At 44.9% G+C, this 12,782-nt stretch overlaps 1 protein-coding gene across 1 annotated transcript in view; it reads right to left on the reverse strand.

Moving 5' to 3' along the window:
* LOC148502535 (urokinase plasminogen activator surface receptor-like) overlaps positions 1 to 12,475 on the reverse strand; it is a 37,255-nt gene extending 24,780 nt beyond the window's left edge. The window contains exons 1-2 of the mRNA XM_088449729.1: positions 12,338 to 12,475; positions 6,267 to 6,386 (exon numbers count right to left, since the gene is read on the reverse strand). Of these exons, the coding sequence (XP_088305855.1) occupies positions 6,267 to 6,386; positions 12,338 to 12,386 (169 nt within the window). The 5' untranslated portion in view covers positions 12,387 to 12,475. The remainder of the gene's footprint in view (positions 1 to 6,266; positions 6,387 to 12,337) is intronic.
* Between the last annotated feature and the right edge of the window lie 307 nt (positions 12,476 to 12,782).

Consider the following 12,782-nt stretch of genomic DNA (forward strand, 5'->3'; position numbering starts at 1 on the left):
GGAGAGAAAGGTAAGCAGGAGATATCTGTGATACTAGTGTATGGGGACAGTGGGCCACATCGGGAGAGAAAGGTAAGCAGGAGATATCTGTGATACTAGTGTATGGGGACAGCGGGCCATATCGGTAGAGGAAGGTAAGCAGGAGATAGATATCTGAGATACTAGAGTATGGGGACAGCGGGCCATTCTGGGAGAGGAAGGTAAGCAGGAGATAGATATCTGTGATACTAGTGAATGGGGACAGCGGGCCATTTCGGGAGAGGAAGGTAAGCAGGAGATCTGTGATATTAGTGTATGGGGATAGTGGGACATTCCGGGAGAGGAAGGTAAGCGGGAGATATCTGTGATACTAGTGTATTGGGACAGCGGGCCACATCGGGAGAGGAATGTAAGCAGGAGATATCTGTGATACTAGTGTATGGGGACAGCAGGCCATTCCGGGAGATGAAGGTAAGCAGGAGATATCTGTGATACTAGTGTATGGGGACAGGGGGCCCATATCGGGAGAGGAAGGTAAGCAGGAGATAGATATCTGTGATACTAGTGAATGGGGACAGTGGGCCATTTCGGGAGAGGAAGGTAAGCAGGAGATATCTGTGATACTAGTGTATGGGGACAGCGGGCCATTCCGGGAGAGGAAGGTAAGCAGGAGATATCTGTGATACTAGTGTATGGGGACAGTGGGCCACATCGGGAGAGAAAGGTAAGCAGGAGATATCTGTGATACTAGTGAATGGGGACAGCGGGCCATTCCGGGAGAGGAAGGTAAGCAGGAGATATCTGTGACACAAGTGTATGGGGACCGCGGGCCATTCCGGGAGAGGAAGGTAAGCAGGAGATATCTGTGATACAAGTGTATGGGGACAGCGGGCCATATCGGTAGAGGAAGGTAAGCAGGAGATAGATATCTGAGATACTAATGTATGGGGACAGCGGGCCATTCTGGGAGAGGAAGGTAAGCAGGAGATAGATATCTGTGATACTAGTGTATGGGGACAGAGGGCTAATCCGTGAGAGCAAGGTAAGCAGGAGATATCTGCGATACTAGTGTATGTGGACAACGGGCCCCTCTGGGAGAGGAAGGAAAGCAGGAGATATCTGTGATACTAGGGTATGGGGACAGCGGGACATTCCGGGAGGAAGGTAAGCAGGAGATATCTGTGATTCTAGTGTATTGGGACAGCGGGCCACATTGGGAGAGGAAAGTAAGCAGGAGATATCTGATACTAGTGTATGGGGACAGCAGGCCACATCGGAAGAGGAAGGTAAGCAGGAGATATCTGTGAAACTAGTGTATGGGGACAGCGGGCCATTCCGGGAGAGGAAGGTAAGCAGGAGATATCTGTGATACAAGTGTATGGGGACAGCGGGCCATATCGGTAGAGGAAGGTAAGCAGGAGATAGATATCTGAGATACTAGAGTATGGGAACAGCGGGCCATTCTGGGAGAGGAAGGTAAGCAGGAGATAGATATCTGTGATACTAGTGAATGAGGACAGCGGGCCATTTCGGGAGAGGAAGGTAAGCAGGAGATCTGTGATACTAGTGTATGGGGATAGTGGGACATTCCGGGAGAGGAAGGTAAGCAGGAGATATCTGTGATACTAGTGTATTGGGACAGCGGGCCACATCGGGAGAGGAATGTAAGCAGGAGATATCTGTGATACTAGTGTATGGGGACAGCAGGCCATTTCGGGAGATGAAGGTAAGCAGGAGATATCTGTGATACTAGTGTATGGGGACAGGGGGCCCATATCGGGAGAGGAAGGTAAGCAGGAGATAGAGTACTAGTGAATGGGGACAGTGGGCCATTTCGGGAGAGGAAGGTAAGCAGGAGATATCTGTGATACTAGTGTATGGGGACAGCGGGCCATTCCGGGAGAGGAAGGTAAGCAGGAGATATCTGTGATACTAGTGTATGGGGACAGTGGGCCACATCGGGAGAGAAAGGTAAGCAGGAGATATCTGTGATACTAGTGAATGGGGACAGCGGGCCACATCAGTAGAGGAAGGTAAGTAGGAGATATCTGTGATACTAGTGAATGGGGACAGCGGGCCACATCAGGAGAGGAAGGTAAGCAGGAGATAGATATCTGTGATATTAGTGTATGGGGACAGCGGGCCATTCCGGGAGAGGAAGGTAAGCAGGAGATAGATATCTGTGATACTAGTGTATGGGGGCAGCGGGCCATTCCGGGAGAGGAAGGTAAGCAGGAGATAGATATCTGTGATACTAGTGAATGGGGACAGCGGGCCATTTCGGGAGAGGAAGGTAAGCAGGAGAATGGGGATAAGTGAATGGGGATAGTGGGACATTCCGGGAGAGGAAGGTAAGCAGGGGATATCTGTGATACTAGTGCATTGGGACAGTGGCCCACATCAGGAGAGGAAGGTAAGCAGGAGATAGATATCTGTGATACTAGTGTATGGGGACAGTGGGCCATTCCGGGAGAGGAAGGTAAGTAGGAGATAGGTATCTGTGATACTAGTGTATGGGGACAGCGGGCCATTCCGGGAGAGGAAGGTAAGCAGGAGATATCTGTGATACTAGTGAATGGGGACAGCGGGCCACATCAGGAGAGGAAGGTAAGCAGGAGATATATATCTGTGATACTAGTGTATGGGGACAGTGGGTCACATCAGGAGAGGAAGGTAAGCAGGAGATAGATATCTGTGATACTAGTGAATAGGGACAGCGGGCCATTCCGGGAGAGAAAGGTAAGCAGGAGATATCTGTGATACTAGTGTATGGGGACAGTGGGCCACATCGGGAGAGAAAGGTAAGCAGGAGATATCTGTGATACTAGTGTATGGGGACAGTGGGCCACATCGGGAGAGGAAGGTAAGCAGGAGATAGGTATCTATGGTACTAGTGAATAGGGACAGCGGGCCATTCCGGGAGAGAAAGGTAAGCAGGAGATATCTGTGATACTAGTGTATGGGGACAGTGGGCCACATCGGGAGAGAAAGGTTAGCAGGAGATATCTGTGATACTAGTGTATGGGGACAGTGGGCCACATTGGGAGAGGAAGGTAAGCAGGAGATATCTGTGATACTAGTCTATTGGGGACAGCGGGCCACATCAGGAGAGGAAGGTAAGCAGGAGATAGGTATCTATGATACTAGTGAATAGGGACAGCGGGTCATTCCGGGAGAGAAAGGTAAGCAGGAGATATCTGTGATACTAGTGTATGGGGACAGTGGGCCACATCGGGAGAGAAAGGTAAGCTGTAGATATCTGTGATACTAGTGTATGGGGACAGTGGGCCACATGGGGAGAGGAAGGTAAGCAGGAGATATCTGTGATACTAGTGTATGGGGACAGTGGGCCACATCGGGAGAGGAAGGTAAGCAGGAGATATCTGTGATACTAGTGTATGGGGACAGCGGGCCACATCAGGAGAGGAAGGTAAGCAGGAGATAGCTATCTGTGATACTAGTGAATAGGGACAGTGGGCCATTCCAGGAGAGAAAGGTAAGCAGGAGATATCTGTGATACTAGTGTATGGGGACAGTGGGCAACATCGGGAGAGAAAGGTAAGCAGGAGATATCTGTGATACTAGTGTATGGGGACAGTGGGCCACATCGGGAGAGGAAGGTAAGCAGGAGATATCTGTGATACTAGTGTATGGGGACAGCAGGCCACATCGGGAGAGGACGGTAAGCAGGAGATATCTGTGATAGTAGTGTATGGGGACAGCGGGCCACATCAGGAGAGGAAGGTAAGCAGGAGATAGGTACCTGTGATACTAGTGAATAGGGACAGCGGGCCATTCCGGGAGAGAAAGGTAAGCAGGAGATATCTGTGATACTAGTGTATGGGGTCAGTGGGCCACATCGGGAGAGGAAGGTAAGCAGGAGATATCTGTGATACTAGTGTATGGGGACAGCAGGCCACATCGGGAGAGGAAGGTAAGCAGGAGATATCTGTGATACTAGTGTATGGGGACAGTGGGCCACATCGGGAGAGAAAGGTAAGCAGGAGATATCTGTGATACTAGTGTATGGGGACAGTGGGCCACATCGGGAGAGGAAGGTAAGCAGGAGATATCTGTGATACTAGTGTATGGGGACAGCAGGCCACATCGGGAGAGGACGGTAAGCAGGAGAAATCTGTGATAGTAGTGTATGGGGACAGCGGGCCACATCAGGAGAGGAAGGTAAGCAGGAGATAGGTATCTGTGATACTAGTGAATAGGGACAGCGGGCCATTCCAGGAGAGAAAGGTAAGCAGGAGATATCTGTGATACTAGTGTATGGGGTCAGTGGGCCACATCGGGAGAGGAAGGTAAGCAGGAGATATCTGTGATACTAGTGTATGGGGACAGCAGGCCACATCGGGAGAGGAAGGTAAGCAGGAGATATCTGTGATATCTCCTGCTTTAAAACAAAGGTACAATACTCTGTTAGTGCAAAGCAACCAGCACAAATTGAAAACCAGAAGTTTCACCAAAACTCCAAAATACACAAACAAACAAGATAGTAGGTATCAATTCATATAGGTGCTCTTTTGGAAAAGATAAGTATAGTAAATGGGTAAATACGTTCTTGATACAGTTAATAGTTCTCCAACACACGGTCCTCAGTTCAAAACAGTAATTCCTGAGATGGTAATGATGTTGAGTATAAAGAACTCTGGGGGTCATTCAGACCCACTCGCGAGCGGCAGTACGCTCGCAAGTGGGTCGATGTTCCCCACTGCGCATGCGCACCACGGAGGGAGCTCCGTCGCGCGCATGCGCGAGACCCAACGAGCGACAGGCTTTCCATCGCTCGGGGTCTCGCACCGAAGGGGGCGTGCTGTTGATGTTGATTGACAGCACGCCCCCTTTGGTGGGCGTGCCGGGGGCGTGCGTGCCTGCCAGACGGCGCCGGTCCCATGGGAACGCCTACCGTCTGAAGCCGGCCCCACTGACATCACTACTGATGTCAGTGGGAGTGATTTTGGCTCTGATAGAGCCAAAATCACTCCAGGGTTTGTGGCTGGGAAACCCGACCGCAGGGTTTCCCTCGCAAGTCCGATGGTCGCGATGGTCAAGACCATCGCGACCATCTTTTTGCACGCTCGTATATGCTGTGGGTGGTGACCCACAGCTATACGAGCATCCAGGAGGACGCTCCATTTTAATGGAGGAGGGCCCTGATTCAGAGCGAGCACTCTGGTCAGAGCGTCCGGCTCTGAATCAGGCCCTCTGTTTCTCCAAGCAATTGACGGTTTATGGTCTCGACTTTCTCCTCCTTCTCTTACTCAGGAAGTATAACTCCCAACATGCCTATATATATCTATAGTGTTTTGTAGAACTATTAACTGTATCAAGAACGTATTTACCCATTTACTATACTTATCTTATCCAAAAGAGCACCTATATGAATGATGCTACTATTTTGCATATCTCCTGCTTTATCCTCTTGATGAATGGCCCGATAACTTAATGTTTACAATTGCAGGTGAAAAGTTTAATTTTCTCCTGCTTTTGTAAAACTTAAGTGATGATGAATGCGTCCCTTAGTTGCTATAATAGTGCTGAATGCAGGATATATACAGTATGTTACGTTCAGCTAAGCAACCCAGATACCTCAATAGATTTTTCTTTCTTTAATTCTAAGCTCCAATAACCTTGGCCCCCTTCATATGGCTTTAACCAGTTTGGGAGAAAGGCGGCTCTGCGGCCTGTCAGCCCCGCCTCCTAAACACGTGACATAGCTCCTCCTTATAGCTCCGTCATAGAGCTTTGGATAGTCAGACTTTTTATTTAATTTTTTTCTCCTATGTCGCTCAGCAGAAAATGAACATGTTGAGGCATCTGTAACAGAAGGTTAATCCTAAGGACTTCTGCCGTACCTGATGACTGTTCCTCTAATTACACGATCTCTTGCTGAGATATGGGCTAACATGTTGAGATTTTTATATTGCTTGCTGCATCTTCTGTATCTCGTATAGCAGAAGCTAAGTAAAATATTTTCTTTACATATCTTTTAGTAAGGGGTATATTTATATTTACTAAAGTGCAGGTTTTAAGAAGTGGACATGTTGCCTATAGCAACCAATATCAATTTCTACTTAACATTTCTCTAGCACCTTCTAGAAAATAATAGCTAGGATCTGATAGGTTGCTATGGGCAACATCTCCACTTCTAAAAACTCTCACTTTAGTAAATATACCCCTTGGTGTCTTTCTTTCTTTACAGGTGTTACAAATGCATGCTTTGGGCAGGCAAAGGCTGTATTTTAGGTGCTAAGGTTAATACAAGAATTCATACTCACCTCTGTACTTTAGGAGTGTAGTGCTGCAATGTGTATGAGTGGCGTCACAAGGTTTGGCCTCCTGTTTATGCAGGGTCTGGTCTGGTAGCCCGCTGTAGTGATAGCACCGGAGGCCAACGGCTGGAATTAGAAGACGTAGGTAAGGGAATATGCTCATGTCACTTTCATTAACACCATTAAGGTAAATTTACTAAGCACCTGCCATGTTTTGCTTTTAATGTCATTGGCATTAAAATTTGGGGCTTATACATGTTGAGAAGTGGCTGCGTGCAATAGCCGTGCTTAGTACATTTTCCCCTTAGAGTCAGTTACTGGCATTCTCAAAATGTGATAGTAATACAGCAAGTACCAAATTCATACAAGAACATCATTGTAGTATGGAAGATAAATGATGTACATACAGAAACTAGGAACTCATATTGTAAAAATAACACCCTACAGAGCAAAATAATTGTCACTATGGGGGAGATGTATCAAGCAGTGGAGAAGTGGACCGGTGGTGAAGTTGCCCATAGCAACCAATCAGCATCTACCTATCATTTTATAGACTGTACTTGATAAATGCTTCTTCAAAGCTGATCGGTTGCTATGAGCAACTTCGCCCCTGGTTCACTTCACCAATGTTTTCACTGCTTGATACATAAACCCCAAAGTCCTGCAATTAAAAATTCAAAAACAGGGGCACTGTTGGGGGCAAGTATACTGTTTTTAACCTCCACTTAATATAACAATTTTTAACCTCCAGTCCCCCAACCCTGTAGAAATCTATATTTAAATGAACCGGCTCAGTGTTTCCCACATATCCTAATTTTTGTACTTTTTATTGTAATAATTGTAATAATGGTTGTCATTGGTGTTCAGTGTCCCCCATTCATGACCTCTGTAGCTCTATAACTGCAGGGATAATTTATATACTAAGCTGTGAGGAGGGAATTGGTATGAAATACCGACAGTCGGGATGCCTCCTTTCTAAATACCGATAGCGGCACCCCGATGGGCGGTATCCTGGCAGGCTTTGGGTAAGTATACTAACCCTCCTCCCTTCTCCCCCTAATCCCCCTTTTGTAGCCTAACCCTAACCCTTCACACCCCACACCCTAACCCTCCCTGTTAGTGCCTAAACTTAAGTCTCCACTCTTCGTGCCTAAACCTAACCCTAACCTAGCCTCCCTTAGTGCCTAACCCCCCCATTGGTGCCTAACCCTAACCCCCTCCTTAGGGGTGCCTAACCCTAACCTCACCTCCCCAAAACCTAACCCTAACCCCGCTATGCTGCCTAAACCTAACACTCTCCCCCTGCGGCTAACAGATAAGACGGGACGTCTTATAAGATAAGACGTCAGATAAGACGGGGCTTACCTGGTTCGGGATGGCGTCTGTCTAGATTCCGGTGTCGGGATTAAGATAGGTGTCAGTGTTTTGACGTCTATCTTAAATCCAGTGTCAGGCTTGTGATGTCGGGATTTAGACTGGCGACATCCTGTCCGCCGATCTGCTAACTACATCCCTTACAATAGTTTCTCAAGCCCAGAGAGCATTGTAGAGCCGCAGATTGCAGTCACCTGTATACTACATCTAAGAACATGACCAAAGTCATCATTTCTATTGGATTTCTATTGAACGTTTGTTGAGCATCGAGCTTAGTTTGAGGCCATGCAGCTGACTATTCCACACCAATTTACCAATTATAGCCACATCTCTGGTCACCATCACATACGTTTGCACTAGTAGTGCACTAATAGACAACCCAGTCTCCGGGGGTAGCCCGGCATCTCTGGCGATGCTGGGCTGCCCCCCGGAGTGATGTCATTAGGATCCCAGTGTGGCAACACCCCCTTTAATTCAGGCCACGCCCCCTTTTCACCTGGTGACGCCTCTGCAATTTAATACCCTTTCACATCTGTATGCCGGGTCGCAACCAGGATTTTGTTCACACGCCCATCCCGGGTGCGACCTGGCTGAGACCCCTTTCAGACTGGCTGCCCGATCCGGCACTTATGCTGGGTCGATGACATCACCACCATCACATGGTGAGCCGGCTCTTCCTATGCAGTGAACGTGACCCAAGTTACCTATTCACACTGCCCTGTGAGCTGGCTTGAACACGCATTCAACCATTCTCATGACCAGGCTTATTACAGACTATCCCTTTCACACTGCACAGTAACCCGGGTTATTGCTTGTAGTGTGAAAGGGATATTAGACACAACTCAGAACACGCCAACATATACCCAATTTACCTGAAGTCACACTTTTCTGCCAGGCCACAACGTATTTTGCTCCAAGGTCACACTGTATAGTCCACTGTGATATGCAATGGCTCCAAGGTCACACTGTATAGTCCACTGTGATATGCAATGGCTCCAAGGTCACACTGTATAGTCCACTGTGATATGCAATGGCTCCAAGGTCACACTGTATAGTCCACTGTGATATGCAATGGTGTTTAAGTTAATGGCCAAGTCTAAGCCACATAGGACACACATAGGACCCCTGGACTAGGCTGTCACAGTAGTTACATCATTGATGTATTGTATGTCATGCTGGCAGTAGAAATGGCTTTAGGTTTTTGATGTTTCACTTCCTTTTTAATTTTTTTATAGATTTACCTTTTCCGTAATGGTTTTGTCTGCTGGAACCTTAAAGTCATAATCTACCAAGAGTTAATGGGCTGTGCTTTAATGCTGTTCAGCTGTAGAGGCTTTTGCAGAGGAATGAGTAACATATGAATCTAAAAATACTGGTTAAGCAAAACCTGACATTGTACAGGTTCAAATTAATACTTAAGGAAAATCATTAACGTATTTTGAAGCAGACCTGTCAGCCTCACATAAAACCACAGTGATGTGTTTAAAGGGATGTACTCAGAAGGTTAACAATCAAATATACTACAAATAAACTTTACAAACACAGCAAGTCTTCTAATTCCATGTAATTGCAGTTCCCAAGTATCATACCCTAAGTTTATTACATAGCCAGCCTCATGTTCTTAGTTCATAACAATACTCCACAGGATTCACAAACTTCAATCACTACAATACCCAACAAGCGTCACAATCTTCAATTAATAATAATACTCAACAAGCGTCACAACCTTCAAACATTACTATACTCAACAAGCGTCACAATCTTCAATCATTACTACACTCAACAAGTGTCACAACCTTCAATCACTACAATAACCAAAAAGCGTCACAGCCTTCAAACATTATAATACTCAACAAGCATCACAATCTCCAATCATTCCAAAACTCAACAAGCGTCACAACCTTCAATCACTACAATACTCAACAAGTGTCACAACCTTCAATCATTACAATACTCAGCAAGCGTCAAAATCATCAATCATTATAATACTCAGCAAGTGTCACAATCTTCAATCACTACAATACCCAACAAGCGTCACAACCTTCAATCATTACAAAACTCAATAAGTGTCACACTCTTCAATCATTACAATACTCAACAAGCGTTACACTCTTCAGTCATTACTATACTCAACAAGTGTCTCAACCTTCAATCATTACTATACCCAAAAATCTCCACAACCTTCAAACACTACAATACCCAACAAGCGTCACAACCTTCAATCATTACAAAACTCAATAAGCGTCACACTCTTCAATCATTACAATACTCGACAAGCGTTACACTCTTCAGTCATTACTATACTCAACAAGTGTCTCAACCTTCAATCATTACTATACCCAAAAAGCTCCACAACCTTCAAACACTACAATACCCAACAAGCGTCACAACCTTCAATCATTACAAAACTCAATAAGTGTCACACTCTTCAATCATTACAATACTCGACAAGCGTTACACTCTTCAGTCATTACTACACTCAACAAGTGTCACAACCTTCAATCACTACAATAACCAAAAAGCGTCACAGCCTTCAAACATTATAATACTCAACAAGCATCACAATCTCCAATCATTCCAAAACTCAACAAGCGTCACAACCTTCAATCACTACAATACTCAACAAGTGTCACAACCTTCAATCATTACAATACTCAGCAAGCGTCAAAATCATCAATCATTATAATACTCAGCAAGTGTCACAATCTTCAATCACTACAATACCCAACAAGCGTCACAACCTTCAATCATTACAAAACTCAATAAGCGTCACACTCTTCAATCATTACAATACTCAACAAGCGTTACACTCTTCAGTCATTACTATACTCAACAAGTGTCTCAACCTTCAATCATTACTATACCCAAAAATCTCCACAACCTTCAAACACTACAATACCCAACAAGCGTCACAACCTTCAATCATTACAAAACTCAATAAGCGTCACACTCTTCAATCATTACAATACTCGACAAGCGTTACACTCTTCAGTCATTACTATACTCAACAAGTGTCTCAACCTTCAATCATTACTATACCCAAAAAGCTCCACAACCTTCAAACACTACAATACCCAACAAGCGTCACAACCTTCAATCATTACAAAACTCAATAAGTGTCACACTCTTCAATCATTACAATACTCGACAAGCGTTACACTCTTCAGTCATTACTATACTCAACAAGTGTCTCAACCTTCAATCATTACTATACCCAAAAAGCTCCACAACCTTCAAACACTACAATACCCAACAAGCGTCACAACCTTCAATCATTACAAAACTCAATAAGCGTCACACTCTTCAATCATCACAATACTCAATAAGCGTTACACTCTTCAGTCATTACTATACTCAACAAGTGTCTCAATCTTCAATCATTACTATACCCAAAAAGCTCCACAACCTTCAAACACTAGAATACCCAACAAGCGTCACAGTCATCAATAATTGCAATACTCAACAAGCTTCACAACCTTCAATCATTACAATACTCAACAAGCATCACAATCTTCAAACATTACAATACCCAACAAGCGTAACAACCTTCAACTATTACAGTACCCAACAAACGTCACAACCTTCAATCATTACAATACTCAACAAGCGTCACAACCTTCAATCATTACTATACTCAACAAGTGTCACAACCTTCAATCATTACTATACCAAAAAAGCATCACAATCATCAATCATTACAATACTCAACAAGCGTCACCACCTTCAATCATTACAATAAACCGCAAAGCTCAGTCCTTAAGTTCAGTACAATAAACAGCCAGCTTCACACCTAAGTCTACAATGCTAAGTCCACGTGTACTTTTTGTATTTTGAAGTGTGGTGATCACTATGGAGCATCATTTTAATTGGTTCCTACTTGCAGTCAAGATATCTGAATAATATGTCTGATTAAACTTCATCTGTTGTAGGGATGATGGCAGGTCTCCCAACCAGTGGCGGCTCAAGAGTTGGGGCTGCAGTGCAGTCCAAAATTCAAATAGGGGAGTCACACCAACTGCCACCCCAAATGCCGCCAAACATGGCTGGCCGGGACTCACTGGCAGTTGGCGTGGCTCCTCTATTTGAATTTTAGACTGTGCTGCAGCCCCACCTCTGGAGCCACCACTGATCCCAACCATCCCTACTTCTGGAAAACGGTTCCGATTTCAGGATGTTTGACTCAATTGGCAGCAAGATAGGAGGTTTTTTTGGTAAAAACACCCTAATTTCCATGGGCCAATGTAGGGAGGTATGCAATGGGGTAGCCCAAGTCCTTTTATGGCCATAGACAGTAAACCCGACCCATCTATCATTATCTTCTGTAGTCATTGCCACAAGCCTCATGTATCTGATAAATACAGCAATGCAATCAGCGTACTTCATCTCTGCCCACAAGTCACACACAAGATACTGTTTAGGATTCCCGTAATTAACAGCAGTTAAGTAATTGTTTATGAATTAACTCTCATAATTCTACCACTTGTTGGACAAATTTGGGTTAGATCAGTGGTTTACAGTTTAGTTGGTAAATGTCGATCTACTTTATACAGCTTTGTTCTAATAATGATATACTGTACTGAAAGCCAGCTCTTTATCACACCTTATCAAATGATTCAGAGACACATTGTAGTAGACCATATACTACTAATCCATATATAAATACAATACTCATTATAGAAGACAGGGCTATCTTGAGCACTTACCCAGGCACAGGAGGGCACTGTAGAGCCCAAACTGGAAAAGCAGCTTCATCGTGTTAGTCTGAGTGCAAGGCTGAGGAAGGATGTGGTTATCAGCTGTATGGGGCTCATGCAGTAATGTGTAAATAAGTCCTGCTTCTCCCTGCGAGGGAGTACCAGGGAGGGCTGAGACTTAGGGCGGTTATCTATTGAATCTTGCAAGACTGGGCCTGATGATCCCACATCATTGCCAAGTCGCTCATTAACTGGTTCTACTGTGGTTAAACATGACTGACTACTATGTAATTAATACAGTTGTAGCAGGTGCTCCCTTGTAATGTAAATAATTAGACTATATTTCTTATACAGCTGATTATAAATTTCAGCAGTAAAAAGTAGACCTTGGCTCTTCTACCTCTTCCTTGCAATAATGCTATGGGTAACAAGGTATCAAAGTGTGCCTACTGCC

The sequence above is a fragment of the Taudactylus pleione genome, unplaced genomic scaffold (genome assembly GCF_031769625.1).
Source record: "Taudactylus pleione unplaced genomic scaffold, aTauple2 ptg000494l, whole genome shotgun sequence".
In the NCBI taxonomy this organism is placed as follows: Eukaryota; Metazoa; Chordata; class Amphibia; order Anura; family Myobatrachidae; genus Taudactylus; species Taudactylus pleione.